Source organism: Ursus americanus, chromosome X (genome assembly GCF_024610735.1).
Source record: "Ursus americanus isolate L20-20 chromosome X, mUrsAme1.1.p, whole genome shotgun sequence".
NCBI classification, from domain to species: Eukaryota; Metazoa; Chordata; class Mammalia; order Carnivora; family Ursidae; genus Ursus; species Ursus americanus.
This window is the reverse complement of record NC_142164.1, coordinates 30113233-30134479: the sequence shown is the minus strand read 5'-3', so window position 1 is coordinate 30134479 and position 21247 is coordinate 30113233. Positions and strand designations below refer to the sequence as shown.

Below are 21247 nucleotides of genomic sequence, written 5' to 3'. Positions count from 1 at the left end.
GATGATTGACTTTGTCCAGTGCCTCCCAAAGTGTTGTGGGTAGTCTAAACATAATTAAGAACAAGTAAATTAAATAGATGTAAATAAGATGAAAAGGTTTATAGGCAAACCGTTAAAGAGCTTCCAGAATCTTTAGTAACCGGTAACTTCAAAGTTTTGCCAAGTTAAATGATGAGTAAAGTGAAAATCATGGACTAGCTAGACCTTGTCCAAAAAGGTAAGAGAAGAAAACACGAAGTACCAAAAATCAATCAGGAAATAAACTGCAATACCATCATCATACTTTTAAAAATTAACAATAATTGCTTAATATTATCAAATATCCAGTCAGTGTTTACACTTCCCCAACTATCTCACTTGTTTTCCCTATAGTTTGTTTGAATCAGGATTGAGCAAGGCTCATGATGGATTTTTGAAGACCAACGCTTTGTTATTAATAGGGGCAAGGATTTAGGAGCAAACAATTGTTTGGCCCTCAAGACCTTACTGCATTGGCATCTAGTCATGAATATGGCCCTGTCACCACAAAGTAGCTCCCCCCACCTTCCAGATGGCTGTACTGCACATTAGTGTCACCTGTGTATGCCACGGGGCTCTGGAAATTCTCGATAAGGACCGTAAGTCACCCATAAAATAAGTGAAAACTCAAGATTAGCCTTGAAATTCAGAAGTTCTTAGACAGCCAACACCCAGTTTTCCTTGGAAAAAAAAAAAAACAACCCTACACACACACCCTGCCCCACCCCCCACACAACCAAATGCCAACTTTTAATACACGTAGGGGATGTTCATGCACATGGCAATCGAAAGCACTTCTCTGTTGTATCATTTCTCCCCCCTTGAGATAAGGCCCAATATAAGCATGTTGGAAATGTGATAATGAAAGAACTCTTCAGCATGGGTTCATTAGGACCAAAATGGCGCGACCCCTTTAGGATATTTTTAAACGTGCTGAAAATTGGAAAGCAGGCTGGAAAAACAGGCTTAGGAGTCTGCTTGGTAGGCCGAGGAAAATTATGTGTGGTTAAGTACGTGCTCCTTCCACCTGATGAGTGAACACTTAGTCATGCAGCTTTTGGTAAGTTGGAGTAGATCCACTAGAGTGAAACAAAGATGAATGAATTGAACCGTGGAGTCTGGGAGCAGCATTCCTGCTCCCAGGGTCTGCTCTAGTCCACTGCTTTATTCCTTCGTTCAGAAGCATTTAAATGAGTATAGATTAGGTACAAGATGCTGCGGTGGGTTCAAAGAATAGGACTTGCTTTCCATCTCATTGTTTCTCAGAGTCCGAGGTAGGGAGGGGACATCTGTTCCGTCTGGTGAACCAGCTCTGTCTGCCTGGAGACACTGTTTTGAGAAGGATTTTGAGATTGAGTTTAGGCTTGGCAGAAAGACAGCTAAGATCCATTAGCAAGGCCTCATTGGGTACTGGTGGGGAGGACTTGAAGAATTTGTGCCACGTAGTTGCCATCCTGGGCTAAGGGAAGGAGGGAGATTTCCATAGATATAAATAATGAATAATCTTCAAGGCAGAGGGTGAAAAATGAGAGCTATCAGAGGAGGTCCAAATGAAGCTCAGTAGACCGTGGAAAGAATGATCTGCACCTTGAAGTGTGAGGAGAATCTGAACAGATTCATGAAAGGGGGCATTCTTGTCCTGGGCGGAGTTTGGGCAAAGTCACAGATGGTGGCAAGATGGATTGTGGGAGGAAGACGATGGAGATAAGCGGATGAGGTAGGAGCTTAGCTGAGCGGTGGTGAGGCTCTCCTGTGCCAGGAGAGTTAGAAAAGAGAGCTCAGATCTGAAATGTTTCGGAGGTGGACTCACCAGAACTTGATGAATGGACAGATGTTCAAGATGCTATAGAGAAGTGAAGGCTGGAGTGGGGGTGAGGGAGGGGGCGCGTGAGATACAAATTCTGTTTTGGACATGGTAGACTGTGGATTGTTGGCGGGAGCCATTGGGTCACGATTTCCAGCAGGGTTGGAGCGCACCCTGGGGGGCAATGAGAGGAAAGCAACTTCCAGAGTCAGGGCTGCTGGGAGCCAGCCCCCAAGGAAAAGACCAGTGGGCTCACTCCCAGAAGACACATTGCAAGCCTCTTGGCACAGGGTGAAGAAACTCCGAATCTGAGCTTGCTATAGGGCAGTCGTGCGATGGCAAGCAAGATGGCAGGGCAGAGCCCTTATGGGCAGCTTGCCGCTCAAGAGTAACACACTGCTGCCATCTGGGGGCTGCATGGAGAAATGCTAATGGCAGCTCTGTGATTGCCACTTAGAGGGGACATGATTTGGGGGCCACCAAGACCCCTCCTCTGGAAAACCTTTTATAGTTCTTCCCTGAAGACTCGTTAGGCTAGCTCTATTCCTCCATCCCCAACGAAGAAAACTACAGGGGCACGTGTTCCATAGTATCCTTTCTTTCTGGAAGGGTTTGACCCTCGACAGCAGACTACTTCTGGCCAGCTATGGCATGCTAGCGCCAAATTGAGATCTTTCCTGCCGCTGCTGCTGTCACGTAGCTACGACCAAAGTTCTGGCTGGCACCACAGCTCTCTGCCGGACCCACCGAATCCCTCATTTTGACCAAGTCACTCGTTGGCTTTGACTTTTGATACCAGGGCCCCCTTCTTTTTACCTCCAGCGGCACCGCTTTCTCCTCGATGTTTTCCTTTGCCAACCTCCTTTTCTGGAGTGGAACCAGGTCTTCGTGTTTTGGTTCATTCATTCATCATTTATTGAGTGGCTACAATGTGCTAAGCGCTGAAGCTACATTGGGAAGGAAAACAGATGCGGCCCCTCAGGAGGTTGTATGACGGTCTAACTGTAAAGGCAGAAGACAGTCGTATGACATGTGATGGATGCTCTGAGGGAAAGATGGATGTTGCCGTGGGAGCAGGTAACAGGGCAATCGGACCACAATCTGACCATCTTGAAGGGTAGCAAAAACTTTTCTGACATTTAAGCTGAAATTTGAACGATTAGTAGGAATCGGCCAGGAGATAACTATTCTGAAAAATATGATGAAATCCCCAAGGCTTGGGAAATAAGGAGCTATGGTCGTGTTTCCTCTGTGTTCTGGGATGACAGTGCAATAGGGAGAATCATTGGCTTTATACAGACAGTCCCTAGGAGAGTCTTGAGTCTGGAACTGTTATATCAATTAAAGTGAAAAGTATGTGTTTAAAATAAAAACAATAACAACAACAACAATCAGAAAATCAGGAAACTTAGAAATATAGAACCAGGAGCACCTGGGTGGCACAGTTGGTTAAGTGTCCGACTCTTGATTTCATCTCATGTTGTGATCTCAGGGTCATGAGATCAAGCCCCGCATCGGGCTTCGCGCTCAGTGCAGAGTCTGCTTAAGACTCTTTCTCCCTCGCCGTCTGCCCCTTCCCCCTGTGTGCACTCACTCTCTCAAATAAATAAAATCTTTCAAAAATATATGGAACAACAACAACGACAACAAAAATAACCCCCCAAACTCTGAATTAGCCTGAACTTTTGGGAAAAGAATACATATAAGAAGATAAAGAAATACTAATATTGAGGTCTTGAAGTACCATGTTTCAGTTTCTTTCACTTTTTTTCCCTTTCTAGGAATTGAGCCAATTTTTAAAATCTCCACATACACTCATTTGAACTGGAACATAATGTCTTAAATATTCTAACACATTGGATCTGAACCAACACAAGATACCAAACACCTACTTGAACTTCAGATTCCTCATCAGTAACATAGGGATGATAACAGTAGCTACATCCTGGGGGTTTTTTGGAGACGTAATGAGTTAACACCTGCGAAGCACTTTAAACCAGTGGCTGGCCCCTCGTAAGCACATAATACACATTAGTATTATTTCAGGGCTGACCTGTTCATAGAACATGTCAGGGGAAAGACTATCGGGCTGATGGAACGAGGTTGCTTCGACACCATGCCATGGAAAAGACTGGCTACTCCGGCCACCCACAAAGGGCCAACCCTGACACTAGAAATGCTAAGCGGAAAAAAAAGAAGCCGAGAATGTTGCACATAAGTCCGCTCGTTTGCAGAGGCGTATCCAGAAAGACACTTATTCCGTAGCTCCTCTTCCCTCGTTCCTGACAGGTAATCTGTCTCCCTCTAAACACCTCCAGCGACAGGGAGTTCTCTGTTGTTGGAGAGAGGCCGTTTCATTCTCTGATGGTCCGTTCTAATTTTTTTAGATCACTCTTTACATTCTATGGTCAAAAATCAGCTTCCTCGTGTATCTATCTACCTGTGAAAACTTCTACCCTGGGGAACCAAAGCGAACAGAAAAAGTTTTCCACACAATACTTGGAACAAGGACTGTAGACTGTAGATCTTGAATTTGATAACCGTGCTGTGGTTATCTCTGAGAATGTCCTTGTCCCTGGAAACTACCCACTGAAACATGAAGAAAAGTGGAATGACATACACGATAGTTCTGCAAATGGTTCAGAAAAAAGAACATTAATATATAAGTAGTGAGAGAGTCCCAAAATATTTGCAATTGGTGAGGTCTGGATAGATAGCCTAGGAGGATTCTTTCTAGTATTCTTTTTTTTCTAAGGTTTTATTTATTTATTTATTTAGAGTGCGAGCAGGGGGAGGGGCAGAGGGAGAGAGAGAGACTCTCCAGCAGACCCCGTTCCTAGCACAGAGCCCCATGCGGGGCTTGATTCCGCAACCCTGACATCATGACCTGAGCCGAAATCAAGAGTCGGAGGCTTACCCGACTGAGCCCCCCAGGTGCCCCTCTTTCTAGTGTTCTTGCACCCACTCTTTAACTTTGAAATTATTTCAAAAGAAAAAGATAATGAAAAAAAATCCTCCCTCTTCCATATGACAGCTCTTCAAAGTTTGAGAACAATTACCACATTAATCTGATTCTACTTTTCTCTCGCTTGTTCGTTCATTCATCCCTTCATTCTTCGACAAATATTGATTAAGCACGTGCTTTGGGCCAGGCCCGGCGCTGAACACTGTGGGTCCAGCGGGGAAGGTAGTCAATTCCATCTACTGTCATGGAACTTGGGGGCACTTAGGGAGACCCAAGGCGATCAACAAGTAGTTCTATTCTTCTACCTGTGATAGAATTACAAAGGAAGAATGGAGGTGGCAGTATGGGAGAGCCTACCAGAGGGTTCTGAACCTAGCCAATGGCCCTGGCATCTAAGGTTGTAGGGTTGCAAAGGGCAGTAAGCCAGAGAGATTAGCGCTCCTTTATGAAAAATCTGTTGGCTGAGGGGAAGGATTTGTGGGCCCAGGTGAGCAGCTTCGGCCAAGCATTTGACAAGTTGTTCCATCTGCTCCCTTAAATGTCACAGAGCATTGAAAAGAGATTACCTGGATTTGAATGACAGCTGCTGTGTCCCAGCGATGTAGCCGTGAAAGAAAGAGATGAGTCTCGGTGCCCTGGTGCACGTTGGAACCCATCAACAGTCGGGGTCTTTAGCTGGCCCGTCACAACACTGGGGACCACCTCAGGAAGAAGAGCCCCAATGGCTCGCCCCCTGCCCCTGCTTTTGCCCCGCGTCAGTCACAGCCAGGCCCGATGGCACAGCTATGGTAGCTGGGCCCCTTGCCACGCACAATCGAGCTTGGGGTTGTGTTGTGCCTACAAGAGCCCTGAGAAAAGAAACTCCCACAGGAACCAAGCCAACGTCTGTAGTAAGATTTGCCTTACAGCTTCGGTGAGAAAACTCAAGCTTTAGAGCCATTAACATGTATTTTTTTCCCCCAAGAAAAATAGTCATTACACGTGGGGGTGAGATTGGAAGATGAAGCTGAGGATGTGCACGCAAAGCCTAGTGCCGAGAACATCATGAGCTCTTGATGAATGGCCGCCGTTGCTCTTTTCATGGCGGGACTGAGTGGGCGGGGCTCGGGAAAACATGGTAGCATGAGCACACTGGATATTCATACCTCCAGGGCACCTCCCTGTCAAGGGACGGCGACGGCACTCCAAGGAGAAGGGTGCAGAAACTTACTTCTGCCTGTCTGCTACCTTTGCTTATCGCGAGCACCCAGTCTTCAAAATAGTCAGTACTCCTAGTCTAGTACATATATTCTTCATTCATTCAACAAGCGTTTATTGAGAACTTGCTGTGAGCCAGACACCGTCCCAGGGGCCCGCATTACACAAGTAAAGAATGCAAGCAAACACATAACCCCATCTTTCTGTATACCGTCAGTTTTCACAGTGCTTTTTTTTTTATTTGAGAGAGAGAGAGAGCACGAGCATGGAGAAGGGTGGAGGGAGAGGGAGAAGCAGACTCCCCGCTGAGCAGGGACCCCCGATGCAGGGCTTGATCCCACGACCCTGGGATCATGACCTGAGCCGAAGGCAGATGCTTCACTGACTGAGCCACCCAGGCACCCTTTACAGTGCTCTTACAGGATGATTTTATTTGATCCTTGCGACAGTCTGATGAAAAAGCTACCCTTGTTAGGACGTCCGCCCTTTAGACGAGGAAACTGACATGCCCAGAGATTGATGAATTGTTCCAAGAGTGGCAGAGCTGCCATTTGAACCCAAGCCTCCAGGCCGTAATTCAGTGTGCCCTTCATTGCACACACCGGAATGGCCAGCAGCCTGATCCGCCGCTCACCCCGCCAGCCTCCCGTGACAAGGGGGCACCCAGCGCTTTCCCACCTGCCTTCACCTCTGCACACCACCCTCCTCCCTCTCTCGCTCTAGATCTGATCCGTGAGAAAGACACATAGCATACGATTTCCCTCCTGCACGGGATCGAAAACACAAAACCAACCAACAAAAAAACCAAAGAGACCCTGAAACACAGAGAACAAACTGGTGGCTACCGGACGGGAGGTAAGGGGAGGGAAATTGATGAAGGGAATTAAGTCATACAAACGTCCAGTTATAAAATAAATAAGTCACAGAGATGAGAGGTACAGCTCAGGGAATTTGGTCGACAATATTGTAATAACATCTGTATGGTGACAGATGGAGACCACTCTTGTGGTGAGTCATGTGTGGAATTGCCAACGCGCTACATTGTACACCTGAAACTAACACAACACTGCATGTCACTGCATGTCAACTATACTTCGAGAATAAAAGAAAATCTAAGCCACTTAAAATTCTTAAAAAACGCAGCTGTTAAAGTGATCTGAAAAATTAAATAAAAATGTAGGGGCGCCTGGCTGGCTCAGTCGGTAGAACATGAGACTCTTGATCTCCAGGTCGTGAGTTCGAGCCCCACGTTGGGTGTAGAGCCTAGTTAAAAAAATAAATACATAAAAATGAAAAAATGATTTAAAAAAAAACCCAGCCTTATTGTGATACAGTGCACACTCGTACAATTCATCCTTTTAAAGTATACAACTCAGTGGTTTTAAAAATATATTCAGAGCTGTACAATCATTATCACAATTGATTTTTACAACTTTTCCGTCACCTCAAAATGAAACCCTGTACCCATTAGCAGTCGCCCCCTTTTCTCTCCTCCCCCCAGCCCCGGGCAACCATTAGCCTACTTTCTGTCTCTTTGGATTTGGCTCTTCTGGACATTCCATACAAATGGAACCATACAATCTGTGGCCTTTGGCGACTGGCTCCTTTCACTTAGCACCGCGTCTCCAAGGTTCATGGGTGTGGTAGCGTGGATCAGTACTTCATTCCTTCTATCCGTCCACCAGTTGATGGACATTCGGGTTGTTTCCACCTTTTGACTATTACGTGTAATGCTGCTATGAACATTCGTGTACAAGTTTTGATAGGGATATATATATTTTCATTTCCCTTGGGAATTCACCCAGGTGTGGAATTGTTGCATGGTATGGTAATTCTGTATTTAACCTTTGGAGGAAATTCCAAAAATTGCCAAAGTGGCTGTATCATTTTACGTTCCCACCAGCAATATTTGAGGATTCCAGTTTGTCCATTGCCTTGCCGATACTTGTTGCTGTCCGTCTTCTTTATTTTTTTATTTAAGATTTTATTTATTTATTTGACAGAGAGAGACAGCGAGAGAGGGAACACAAGCAAAGGGAGTGTGACAGGGAGAAGCAGACTTCCCACTGAGCAGGGAGCCCGATGCAGGGCTCGATCCTGGCACCCTGAGATCATGACCTGAGCTGAAGGCAGATGTTTAACAGACCGAGCCACCCAAGCACCCAGATTATTTGTCTTTTTATTATTGAGTTATAAAAGTACTTTATATAGTCTAGACACAAGTCCCTTATCAGATATGCGATTTGCACATATTTTCTCTCATTCTGTGGATTTTCTTTTCCCTTTCCTGATAGTGTCCTTTGATGCACAAATTTTTACACTTTGATGAAGTCTGTTCATCTGTGTTTTCTTTTGTTGCCTGTGCTTTGGTGTCATAGAAGATTCTGCCTAACTCAAGGTCACAAATATATACTTCTACTATGATTTCTTCTAAGAGTCTTATAATTTTAGCTCTTATATTTAAACCTATGATCTATTTTGTATTGATTTGTGTACATGGTGTGAGGTGGGGGTCCAACATCATTACTTTGTGGATATGTAAGTGTCCCTGTGTCATTTCTTGCACAGACTATTTTTCCCCAATGAATGGTCTGGCACCCTTGTCAAAAATCAATTGACCATAAATGTATGGATCTATTTTTGGACACTGAATTCTATTCTATTCTGATCTGTATATCTATTCTCATGCAAGTACCACACAGTCTTGAGTCTGTAGCTTTTTATAAGTTTTGAAATTGTGAAGTGTGAATCTTCAAGCTTTGCTCTTCTTTTTCAAGATTGTTTTGGCTACTCTGGGTCCCCTGCATTTCCACATCAATTTTACCATCAGCTTGTCAATTTCTACCAAGAAGCCAACTGGAATTATGACGGGGATCAGATTGAATTTGTAGGTCACCATCTTAGTAATATTAAGTCTTCCAATTCATGAAGATGAAATATCTTTCCATTTATTCAGATCTTTAATTTCTTTTTTTTTTTAATTTTAAGTAGGCTCCATGCCCAATGGGGGGCTCAAGCTTGCAACCCTGAGATCAAGGGTCACGTGCTGTACTTACTTGAGCCAGCGAGGCACCCCTAGATCTTTAGTTATTTTCAGCAACGATTTGTGTTTCTTATGGTAGGAGTCTCACACTTGTTAAATTTATTCATAAATATTTTATTTTTTGATGTAACTGTAAATTGAATTGTTTTCTTAATTTCATTTTTGGGTTGTTCGTTGCTAGTGTATAGAAATACAATTGAGTTTTGTATATTAATCTTGTATCTTACAATCATGCAGAACTAATCGATTTGTTCTAGTAGTTTTTCAGTGGTTTCCTTAGGCTTTTCTATGTACAAAATCATATCATCTACAAATAGAGATCATTTTACTTCTTTCTAATCGGGATGTTATGTATTTCTTTTTCTGGCCTAATCTCCCTGGCTAGAACCCCCAGCTTTTAGGGTTCCTAGACCCAATTCCAACATGGGGCAGTGGTCCCCCGGTGAACACCAAGCAATTCTCAAACACCACCAGGGTGTCCGAATATTCAGCTTAATTCTGACTCCGTCTACCCAGAGATGGCATCAGATTCCACAGGTTAAGGGCTCAGTCCTACAAGAGGGTCCCCCGCCCCCACCTCAGACACACCAGTCTCAAGCCCAGGCTGTTCCCTGTGCTTCTGACTGTTTGGCTATGGATTCCAGGTTCCAATGGTTTGATGAACTTGCTAGAACAGCTCGTATAACTCAGGGAAACACTTACGTTTACCAGTTTATGAAAGGATATGATAAAGGATACGAATCAACAGGCAGATGAAGAGATCCATAAGGTGAGGCCCTGAACAAAGGAACTTCTGTCCTCGTGGAGCTTGGAGCCTGGCTCCGTGGCATGTGGAAGCATTCTGGTCTCCCAAGCATGGAAGCTTCCAAAAGGCTGTCCTTTTGGGGGTTTACGGAGGTTTTATTACACTGTCTCGATTGACTAAGCCTTTCTCCATTGTCTGATTCAAACTGCAGCCCCTCCCCTTTCTCCAGAGAGGGTGGAACTGAAAGTTCCAACACTTTAATCACTTGGTTGGTCCTCCTGGCGACCAGCCCCTACCCTTGTGTGGGGTCCAATAGTCACCTTCATTAATAACAAGACACCCACTTCACCTTTCCGACTCTGAAGCATTTACAGGAACTGAGGTTGAAGACTCAATATATCTGAGGAATGTATTTTGGTCCTCTGAATGACGGAATCTATATTTCTTGTAAATCATTAGATCGTACCCCAGTACAATGTCGAATGGAAGTGTCAAGAGAGGACATTGAATTGTGAGGTGGTTTTTTTGTTTTGTTTTGTTTTGTTTTGTTTGCTGTTTCATTAATCTCTGTTCTTTATAATTTCCTGTTTTCTTAATTTTGTTGGGATTACCTTGTTTGCTTTTTTTAAACCTTGCAAATGGATACTTAACTCATCAGCTTTTGGCCTTTCGTCGTTGCTAAGAGATACTTCTCTCTAAGCATTGCTTTAGATGCATCCCACAAGTTTTGATGTATTTTCTTTTTTTTAAAGATTTTATTTATTTATTTGACAGACAGAGACAGCCAGTGAGAGAGGGAACACAAGCAGGGGGAGTGGGAGAGGAAGAAGCAGGCTCCTAGCAGAGGAGCCTGATGTGGGGCTCGATCCCACAACGCCGGGATCACGCCCTGAGCCGAAGGCAGACACTTAACGACTGAGCCACCCAGGCGCCCCTTGATGTATTTTCATTATTGTTCAACTATAAATGTTTTGTAACTCCACTATCATTCTTCTTTGACCCATCAGTTATTTCCGAATGGGTATCTTAATTTCCAAACATGCAGAGATCTCCCAGCTATCTTTTATAGTTATCGATTTCTAACTTATTTGCATTATGATCAGATTCTAGTTTTTTGAAATGTGTCGAGGCTTGCTTTCTGGCTTACTACATGGTCAAATTTTATAAACGTCCTGTATGTGTCTTCTGTAGTTGTTGGGTGCAGTGTTCTATACATTGGCTATAAGCTCAAATGACTAAATATGTTGTTCAAAAATTCTATATCCTTAGAGACATGTTTTTTGTCTCTTTGATGAACTACTGAGAGAGGTGGGGAAAGACCTCGCACTCTGATTGTATATTTGTCTATTTCTCCCAGGAAGTTAACTTTTCCTTTATATAGTTTGAGGTTTTGTTATAAAAGCACAATCATTCCAATCATTCCTGGTGAATTGAGTCTTTTATCATGATGAAATAAATGACCTTCTATATCTCTAATAATGCTTCTTGCTTTTTAAGTGGCTTTTTTCTGATATGAATATCACTACACACGTTTTCTATCACTTACATAAGTATTTGTATGATTTATCTCTCTCCATCTTTTTATTGTCAACCTATCTGTATCCTTATATTTTGGATTTCTCTCCTTGAGTGCAGGGGAGGGGAGGGGCAGAGGGAGAGGGAGAGAGAAACTGAAGCAGACTGCACAGAGCGTGGAGCAGGAAGCAGTCTTGATCTCAGGACCCTGAGATCACGACCTGAGCCGAAACCAGGAGTCAGACACTTAACCGACAGGGCCACTCTGGTGCCCCTCTCTCTATTTTAAAAAGACTTATTTATTTTAGAGAGGGAGAGAGAGGAGAGCATGTGTGAGTGGGGGGGCGGTGGAGGCAGAGGGAGAGGGAGAGGTGACTCTCAAGCAGAATCCCCACGGAGCACGGAGCCCGACACAAGGCTCAACCTCACCACCCTGAGATCATGACCTGAGCTGAAACCAAGAGCTGGAGGCTTAACCGACTGAGTCCCCCAGGCGCCCTGGATTTGTTTCTCCCAAACAGCATATGGATGTATTTAATATTCCTATTTGATAAGACTTGAGCACTTAGCTCATAAACATTTAATAAAATTATTGATACATTGGGGTTTCGAGCTACCCCTTTTTTCCAAGCTACCATTTTATTTTGCGCTTGCATTGGTTCCGCCTGTGTTTCTTTTGCCTCTTCTTTCTTGACTTAAAAAGAATTGAGATTTTTTAAATTTTTCAATTATTTCCCCCTCTCTCCTAGTTTGAAGATTTACATTATGTTGCTATTATTTTAATAATTACATCCTATTACTTTCTACATACATAATTACCTTTGATAAAAGCCTAGATTTAATAAGTACCTAAATCGCTTCCAATATGAAACGAGCTTCTTAGAAAACTTGAGCTCCATTTATGCTGCTCCTGACGTCTTTTCATATTATAAGGTACTTCAAGTTTATTTTTGAGAAAACAGAACGGACATTTTTATGATTCCTTCTTCCATCCACGTTCCCTTGAATTGCCCACATACCATTACTTTCCTTGCTCTCCATTCCACTCTGCATCTCGTTCTTCTAAGATAATTTTCCCCCTGAAGTACATCCTTTAGAATGTCCATTAGTGCAGTCTGACGGTGACAAACTCTCTTAGTTTTTGTTTGTCTAAAAATACCTTATTATCACCGTCTTGTGGAATATTTTCATGAAACATGCCACCCTCGGGGTCCCTGCTCCGTCTAGAAAGGGTCTTTTGGAAACATCTCTGTTTGGCTTTGACTTCCGATGAGCCAGAGCTCTGGTGTGAAGTGACCGCAAGCCCTTAGCTATTATCTCCACAGGACTGCTGGAGATGCTTAAGTGACATAATGGATGGAAATTTCCTGATAAAGAGCAGCAAGGCAAGCAAAGGTAGCTATTACTGCTTTGATTGAAAAGTTTTAGCTCCTGACTGTCAGTTTGTTTAAAGTTTATGTTTTGCAATTGGAAAATCAGATGTGGCCTCCTTAGAGCCACCAGAGCCTGAAGCGTTGCGATTGGAAGTGTCCCCAGACACCCCAAAACATGAAGTCAGAGATAAGGGGTGCCGACTGGGGCCAGCTTAGCAAGTGCTCCTTCCAGCGCCACGTGGAAAGACCCTCTTTTTGTTCTAATGACCCAACCCGGGCACCTGCTACACCATCCATTTCCCTTCAACATTTCTGCCAGAGCTCTGAGGTCTCATCTTGGTCTTCTTCGATGCCACCAGGTCCGGCTGCAGATCACCTGACTTGGTGACGAAACCATTCAAATTCAGAAAAAGAATCTGCTTAGAGGCCAGGGTCAGATGTCATGGTGCTGGGGAGCCAAAGGAGCGGTCTGAAGTTAACCCAGAAGCTTCTGCCAGCATCATCGCTGACTGCAGGGTGACCAGCCTGCCTTCCCCCTACCTCTACCACCCCCCACCCCGCGCTGCTCCATCCACAAGACACAGGCCACAGTCCTGAGATGGAAGGGGCTTTGCCTCCCAATGTGGATTGTATCCTCCAAATGTGGATTGTATCCTCCAAGGGATTCTAAGTAGTAGGGTTGGAAATAAGAAAGCAGGAAGGAGCAGGCGAGGTATCCTGACAGGCTGAAGAAGAACCCGGCAAGAGCTGATGGGCATCCAGCTGTTCACTTACTTCCAAGCATCACTGGTCAAGAACAAGCAACAGCAACAACCTTGAACTTGGGCAGTCCACTTGGGCAGTGCCGGCCCTCACCACCCTGAGCCCCCAAAGTCCCACAGGGACCTCCTGGCCACACTGTACCTTAGGGAAAGGAGACACGCTTTCCCAGAACCAAAAGTAAGGGAAAATAATGTGTGATGGGCTGAATCGTGTCCTCCAAAGTACATGGGTGGGGGCCCTAGCCTCCAGTACCTCAGACTATAACTGTATTTGGAGATGGGCCCAGAAAAGAAGTGATTAAGTCAAAATGAAGCTGTGAGAGTGGGACCCTTGTCCAATATGACTGGGGTCCTTATAGGAAGAGGAAATTTGAGGGGCGCCTGGTGGGTCAGTGAGTTGAGTGTCCGACTCCTGGTTTCGGCTCCGGTTGTGATCTCAGGGTTGTGAGATCGAGCCCCGTGTCAGGCTCTGTGCTCAGTGCGGAGTCTGTTTGAGGTTCTCTCTCCCTCTCACTCACTCTTCCTCTCTCAAATAAATAAATAAATAAATAAAATCTTAAAAAAAAAAAGAAGAGGGAATTTGAACAGCAGAGCAGGCACAGAGAGCATCGACCCTGAGAGGAGGCAGCAAGAGTAGAACTTTCCGCAAGCCAAGGAGAGAGACCTCAGGAGAAACCAATCCCGCGGGCACCTTGATCTGGACCTCTAGCCTCCAGAACTGCGAGGACACCCATGTCTGGTTTTCGCCACCCGATCTGTGAGACTTCGTGATGGCAGCCCCCGCAGGCTAGTATGTGGAGCCACTGGCTTCCGACCACTGGCCCCGGACAGCCCCGCAGGCTGTCTTCGTGCGGTTGCTCCTTCTCTGAGGCCAGGGGTGCCACATCCACAAAGGAGAGGTCCACCCAGGAGCTCACAGAAGGGCGACCCAGCACCCCGTCCTCGAGTTGAGAGACCGAAGAACCATATCACCTGCAGAGAGCTGTGGTTCGGGGGTCTGGTCGCGTTGTGTGTCATTCCTCACACTTCTTCCTGTCCTACAAGATGAGGGAGAAAGATATTAATGAGGAAAGATTGGAAGGGAGTGGTTTTTAACCATTGCTGGACCCCAGGCCCCTCTAAAACTCTACAAAGCTGTGGACTCAGAAAACTACAGAGTCCGTATTGGTTTCCCAGGACTGCCATCACAGATCACCACAAATCTTGCGGCTTAAAACATGAGAAATGTATACTCTCATCGTTCTGGACACTGGAACTTCAACACCAATTTCTCCGGGCGAATCCAAGGAGTGGGCAGGGCTGCGCTCTGTTCTTCGCCCCCCCCCCTCCGTTCCCGATGGTCCCCGGCATTCCTGGGCTTGTGGCCACACCGCTCGCTCCCTGCCTGTGTCTACACCTCCCCTTCCCCTCTTCGGTGTGCGCTGTGCGTCAGCTCGCCCTCTTCTTCTCTCTCACGAGCACAGGTGACTGCATTTAGGGGCCGCCCAGATACCCCAGGATAATCTCCCCACCTCAAGATCCTTAATCTAAGCACCAAGGCAAAGATTCTTTCAGTTTACAAGGTACCATTTACACGTTCCAGGGATGAGGACTTGGTACATTTGAGGGCCCATTACTGTTTCCTACAGACTCCAGAATCTTTGCACACAATTTCGGGCGGACCATGGACCCCTGGGGGAGGGGCGTCTGCTCCGGAGCTGCATTTCCCCACAGATAGGCTATGAACTGATACATTGGAGGCAGGTCCATTTACTTATTCACCATCCTCCCCGCACCTCTCCGAATGAACCGCCCGAGCTGGTTAAAAATACGAAGCGCCAAACCACGCCCAGTTCTAGTCCTAGTAAATGAGCCTTCCCCCCAGATACGGGGCCCAGGAATCTGCATTTCTAACAAGCGCCCCCAAATGATTCTCATGCAGCCAGCCTTGCACCCCTACTTCGGTGAGTACCGGTTAAGAGCCCGGATGCCTGAGCACCTTCCCTGTTCAGCGGACACACTACTACCTCCTTCACAGCAAGAGTGGGGCGAGCCTGTTTGCGCCGAGAAAGCGCTCGTGCTCTTCGCTCCCTTCCCCCCCATACAAAGGTGAGCGACTTTTATCGTTGATTTGATCGCCATCCCACTCTGGGTTTAATGCACCCGAGCCCCCGAGGCGCGGAGTTGAGCCACGGGGGCGAGAGCGAGAAGGGAAGAGCCGCGAACTCTTCCAGTCCAGGCAGTGAAGCTGCCCTGGACGCCGGCAGAGCTGCTGCCCCCCGCCGCGCGCCCCGCGCCCCGCGCCCCGCGCCCCGCCGCCTCCGCAGGCGTGCGTTTGCATCCGGCTGGAGCCCGCGCGGGAGCCCGCCCCCGCGCCCCGCTGATTGGCCGCGCCGGCCCTCTCGTCACGCTCTTTTGTCTCAGTGGGCAGAGGATAAAAGGCGCGGCGGCTGCCGTGGGAACCGCGCTGTCTGGGCTCGGCTACCGCTCGCTGGAAGGCGGTGCGGAGCCGCTCCGCGGGCAGCTCGCGGTCGCTGGGCGGCCGAGGCCGTGCCCGTCCCTTTGCCCCTGTAGGGCCGCGGACCCCGGAAGGCGGCATCCGCAGCTGCCAAGGCCCGCGCGTCCGCTGCCCAGCAGCCGAGCACAGGTAAAGAAAGGGGGCGCGATCGCCCGGCGCGGAGAGAGGAGGGGAAGCCCCGCCAGTCCTGGGCGGCTCCCCGCTTGGGGGATCGAGGACTGCGAGGGTTAGGAGCACTCCCCTGGCCCCGCGGCGCTGAGGGAGGAGGTGGGGTACCGCCGGATGCTGCCTACTGGGTAGGATTTGCCTGGATTGAGAGGGGGGTGTTTTCGGGGTGGGGGGGAGGAACGCAAGCTGTCTGCCTCGAACCCCCTTTGCATCTCCTCATCTCTTCTGGAGAGGAGTATGTGGGTGTGCGTGTCCAACTCCCATTCCCTGTCTCTGTGGCAGGCCATCAGAGCCGAATCTGAACTTGAATTCTGCGCGGCTGATTGCAGAGCTGGTAGGCCGAAGATTGCCCGGGCGGAAATGTCCTGGGGCGGGGGTCGCTTTGGCTGGTACTCGGAAGGTGGGAGAGGAATTTTCCGCCTGCCGGCGGCGGAGGGCGGGGGTGGAGCGGGAGGGAGGGAGCGGGATGAGGGATGAGGCTGCTCCCGACCCTTCCCTTCCCTGCCTTGCCCTCCGCGGCGGCGCAGTCTGGACACCCCGAGGTCCCGGATCGGCGACCCCCGGTGGACAGAGATCGGCGGAGACGAGCTTTCTCACGGAGGCCACCGGTTGCAGTGGCTGGAAGTGAAATAAAGGCGCGCGCGCCTGTTCTTGCGCTCCCGTAAGAATCTGAGAAATAACGGGGGAGGGGAGAACTTTGAGAAGGGGGTGTGGTTGGGACCTGAGACCAGGAGGTTGATGAGACCTTATTTATTCCTACAAATCTGTGACCACTGTGCTCTATTTTGAGAGCCCACTATCAGCTTCCATACGCTATGACACTTAGAAGCAACAGTTGCCCTCCCTCCTGGACGACTGGCGGGAGGGGATGGATATGGCTGTAAAAAGCACCCTGCTAACAACGCAGACACCGGCTGGCTCCATAAGGTTGTAATTGCCAGTCTCCTAGAAGATATTTTTAGGGCAGTGGGCAGATATAAAATGTACTGCAGGACATTCAGGAAGGGAGAGAATACCACTGCAGCCAGTTCCCTTATTAACTACTCCCCGTTTTTTGTTTTTTGTTTTCTCTTTCTTGTTTACAGTCCCTACTGAGACGGGAGGAAGGCAGCGTCCCGCAGCACGCCTTCAGATTAGGCTTTTTCACAAAGCCTGGGCATCCTGTTAGACTCGGATCCTCCGATCCTCGATCCTCGATGTCAGGCATGGCTAGCATCCTTGCGCGCATGGGTAATAGCCGGCGGCAGAACGCACCGTTGCCGCCCTGGGCCCATTCTATGCTGAGGTCCCTGGGCAGAAGTCTCGGTCCTTTAATGGCCACCATGGCCGAGAGAAACATGAAAGTGTTCTCGGGGAGGGTGGTGCCAGCCCAGGGGGAAGACACCTTTGAAAACTGGCTGATCCAAGTCGATGGGGCCCTGCCAGATTGGAATATGTCTGAGGAGGAGAAGCTCAAGCGCTTGCTGAAAACCCTGCGAGGCCCCGCCAGGGAGGTCTTGCTTTTGCTCCAGGCCGCCAACCCCAATCTAAGCGTGGCAGATTTCTTGCGCGCCATGAAATTGGTGTTCGGAGAATCTGAAAGCAGTGTGTCCACTCACGGTAAATTTTTTAACACCCTGCAGGCACAGGGGGAGAAAGCCTCCCTTTATGCGATCCGTTTAGAAGTGCAGCTCCAGAACGCTATCCAGGCAGGGATCATAGCTCAGAAAGATGCCAACCAGACTCGCCTGCACCAGCTCCTTTTAGGGGCCGAGCTGAACGGGGACCTGCGCTTTAGGCTCAAGCACCTTCTTAGGATGTATGCAAATGAGCAGGAGCGGCTCCCCAATTTCCTAGACTTAATCAAGATGATAAGGGAGGAAGAGGACTGGGATGACACTTTTAGTAAGCAGAAACGGCCCAAGAGATCTGAGTCCATGGTGGAGAGGGCCACCAGCCCGGTGGCATTTCAGGGCTCCCCTCCGGTAGTGGTGGACAGTGCTGACTGCAACGTGATAGAGATAGATGATGCCCTCGATGACTCCGATGAGGACGTGATCCTGGTGGAGTCTCAGGACCCTCCACTGTCCTCGGCTTCTCCTCTCCCCAGACGCAGGGCCAGACCTCAGGATCAAGTGCTAGTCATTGATTCTCCCAGCAGTTCCCGGGCTCAGTCTCCTTCCACCAGTGGGGGTTCTGGGTATAAGAATGGTGGTTCTGGGAATCTGCGTAGAACCAGGAAGCGAAAACACGCAATCCGCTGTTCATATTGCGGCGAGGAGGGCCACTCAAAGGAAACCTGTGACAATGACAGCAACAGGGCCCAGGTGTTTGAGAATCTGATCATCACCCTGCAGGAGCTGACCCATACGGAGGAGGAGGGGCAGAGAGAGGCCCCTGGAGAACAAAATGACCCTTCTGAGCTACAGTGAGGTGGTAGCCCCCCAGCCCTAAGTGAACCCTAACCCACACTCAGAGTCCAGCAATGGGACGACTGGGGAGGGGCGCTTCTAATTGCATGAATCCACAAAGCAGCTTTCTTTTCCCAGCGGAGCAGAGTAGAAAGGGTCTTGGATACCAGCTCAGTGGAGGGAGACAGCCCAACCTCTGCCCTTGCTTCCCCACTCCCCTCTCTGCTGCCTAAGGCTCTGTATTCTTTGTGTGCCCATTTCCTTGATGGCTTTATTCTCTTTGTGAAAGTGGCATAATTCATCCTTAAACCTCCAAACAATAAAGAGAAGTACAAAAAAGTGAAGTACCAGTTACCCCAAACTCTCCACCCTGATCTAACCACTGTGGACCCTTTGATGAATGTCCTTCTAGATATTTCCCTATACCTACGTACCCAGATAGATACATGTATAGATAAAAGTGCTCAGTACAAGTGCTGTTCTATAGTCTGTATTTTCCCACCGAACAATATATGTCGTGGGCTTCTTTCTATGTCAATAAATATATATCAGCATCTATTTTAATGTCTCTGTGTTATTATTTTCGGAAAAGGTAAAGGAAAAAGGAACAAGGGAAATAGAGTAAAAAGCTATAAAGGGGCGGGGTTGTACCCCGAGGTGGGGTTCTTATCAACCTCAATTTGCAGATGTGGTAAAGGGAAGAAGAAATGGGCTGAAATAGTCCCCAAAGGTAGATGGACAGAGCCCCTTCCCACCACTGGCCTGACCCGTCGGTCATACAGCCAGATGAGGGCGCGCGCTTGTTGACCGCCCCAACGTTTTCTTCTCTACCGTATCCGAAGGAGTCCGATGGGGGAGGAGTCTGGTGCTGAGGTAATAACCCCCAAATGGGGGATTCCAGGGACACAGCTCCTGCTCTTGCTGCTGCTTGTGGACATCCCGGTCACAACGGAATCTCTCCTGTGGCCTGACACCACCCTCTCCTCACTCCCCAGTGAAGGAAAGGAGAGAGCAGCTCCTCCTGGGAGCCCTCCTGATGGCGCCAGGGCCTCCTCCTCATAAGCCCTGAAGAGATCTGCTCCAGGACACAGGCCCCCCCTCCCCGGGCTCCAGGCCACCCCCTCCCCACCCCGAGAACTGAGAGTAGCTGGGGAGGGATGAAAAGCCATCTAGCGGCCCGGCCCGTGGCACCTGAAGGAACCTGGCGATCAGAAAGCCGAGAAGCCCCATCCCGCATTTCAGTCGAGTGGAGGGCGCTCATGGGGGAGGGAAAGAAAAGGTGGACCTTCCTGGAACCTGCCCTGTGCCATCTCCGGATCTCATTTTGGAAGGTGATAAAAGAGGACGTGAGCGGCCTCAGCCCTGAGGGTCCCTGTGTCTTGTGTAGGTGCACACGTCCCTATTTCTAGGAGCAGGACAAGGCTGGGGGTGGGGGATGATGACATTTAGGGCAGGGTGCGGAGAGGGAACTGAACGCACAGACCTGAGGACCCGGAGGCGGTTGTGATGCGGGAAATAGGGACTCGCCGAGCTCAGAGGTTAGCGTAAGCAGCAGTGGCAGCGGGGGCGTCGGGGGGAGAAGCGCAGAGCTGTTGGGGCAAGGGGAGCGCAGGTGCGGGCGCGGTGACCCGGAGACACACGGAGAGCCACAGGACAGGAAGGCCGGGCTGAATCGCAGGGTCCAGGGGATCATACAGAACTCCGGGCTGTGTTGCCCCGGGAGTGGCGGAGGTCGAGGGGCCCTGGGAGAGACACTGGGGCTTTAGTTAGGCTAGCAGTTGATGACAACTCAGTAGGGACAAAGGGGTGCAGGCCGAGGCCCCGAGGGAGCAGGAGAAGCCAGGACAGCCCTCCCTGGGCTGCCATACCCAGAACCGGCCTTGAAGTGCTGCTTCTTCCAGAAACAGCCCCTCAGCTCCTCGTTGGCTTCTTGCTCCTGCTCCATCGATGACATCACAATCTGACCCTAAAACCCGGAGTCCGGACACCCACACTCACCTCTCCACCTCTCCGTGGTGGTGATGGAGGTGAGGGTTGGAGGTTCGGCTTCCGGTGCTCTGCCATCACCCCTCCCCCACCCCCAGCACCCCGAATTTGCCTTAAGCCTCAGCCTGCCTAACTCTCATGGCCAGAAGGAGACCGGGCGGGCCTCTCTGCCTTGTATCCTTTAGCTGGTAACTGGTCAGGACAGAGCCACTGCTTGCATCCCTCTGGGGCACCTCTGGGACCGTGAAAGCCACCCTCATCTCTCCCAAGCCAAAGGGGACCCCTCCCCCACCCTGGGCAAGTGGCAGCTCCCCCCAGGCCCCAAAGCCACAGGGGCCCCCAACACTTTACAGTGTATGTAGATTCTCATCCTTAATTCCTTCCTATGTCTCCCTAAATCTTCCCTTGGGAAGTATCTACCTCCCTCATGTAGTCTAGATTAGAAGAGCAGCCCACTTTCCTATCGTTTTTTCTCAATTTTACTCTAGAAACACTTGTTGAATATTTGTCCAAAGACACAGTTTAGGGTTGCCATAATTTCTTTGTGGCACCAGGTAGACTAGAAAGATGGAATGAAACATCCATAAGTTCTGTCCATTTCCTACTCTCCTTTTCACTGGAGTTAGTTTGGGGGTTCAGTATAGACCATTGCTTTGAAAACCTGTTCTGTGATCCACCCCTTTTTCTTCCCCTCCCCTCCCCTCCGCTGTGTAAATTGGAGATTGTCTAAATTTTTATTTCACCAACCTGATGTAACCTGACATTTCTTTTTTTGTTCTGTTTTG

The 21247-nt window shown here is 48.6% G+C and overlaps 1 protein-coding gene across 1 annotated transcript; it reads left to right on the top strand.

The window, feature by feature from the left end:
- Nucleotides 1–15771: 15771 nt before the first annotated feature.
- On the top strand, nt 15772–19034 carry ZCCHC12 (zinc finger CCHC-type containing 12). Its single transcript, XM_045790479.2, has 4 exons — nt 15772–16047; nt 16369–16420; nt 16614–16747; nt 17172–19034. Exon 4 carries the CDS (start codon nt 17283–17285, stop codon nt 18495–18497), a length of 1215 nt encoding a protein of 404 aa, XP_045646435.2. The 5' UTR covers nt 15772–16047; nt 16369–16420; nt 16614–16747; nt 17172–17282; the 3' UTR covers nt 18498–19034.
- Nucleotides 19035–21247: the final 2213 nt, after the last annotated feature.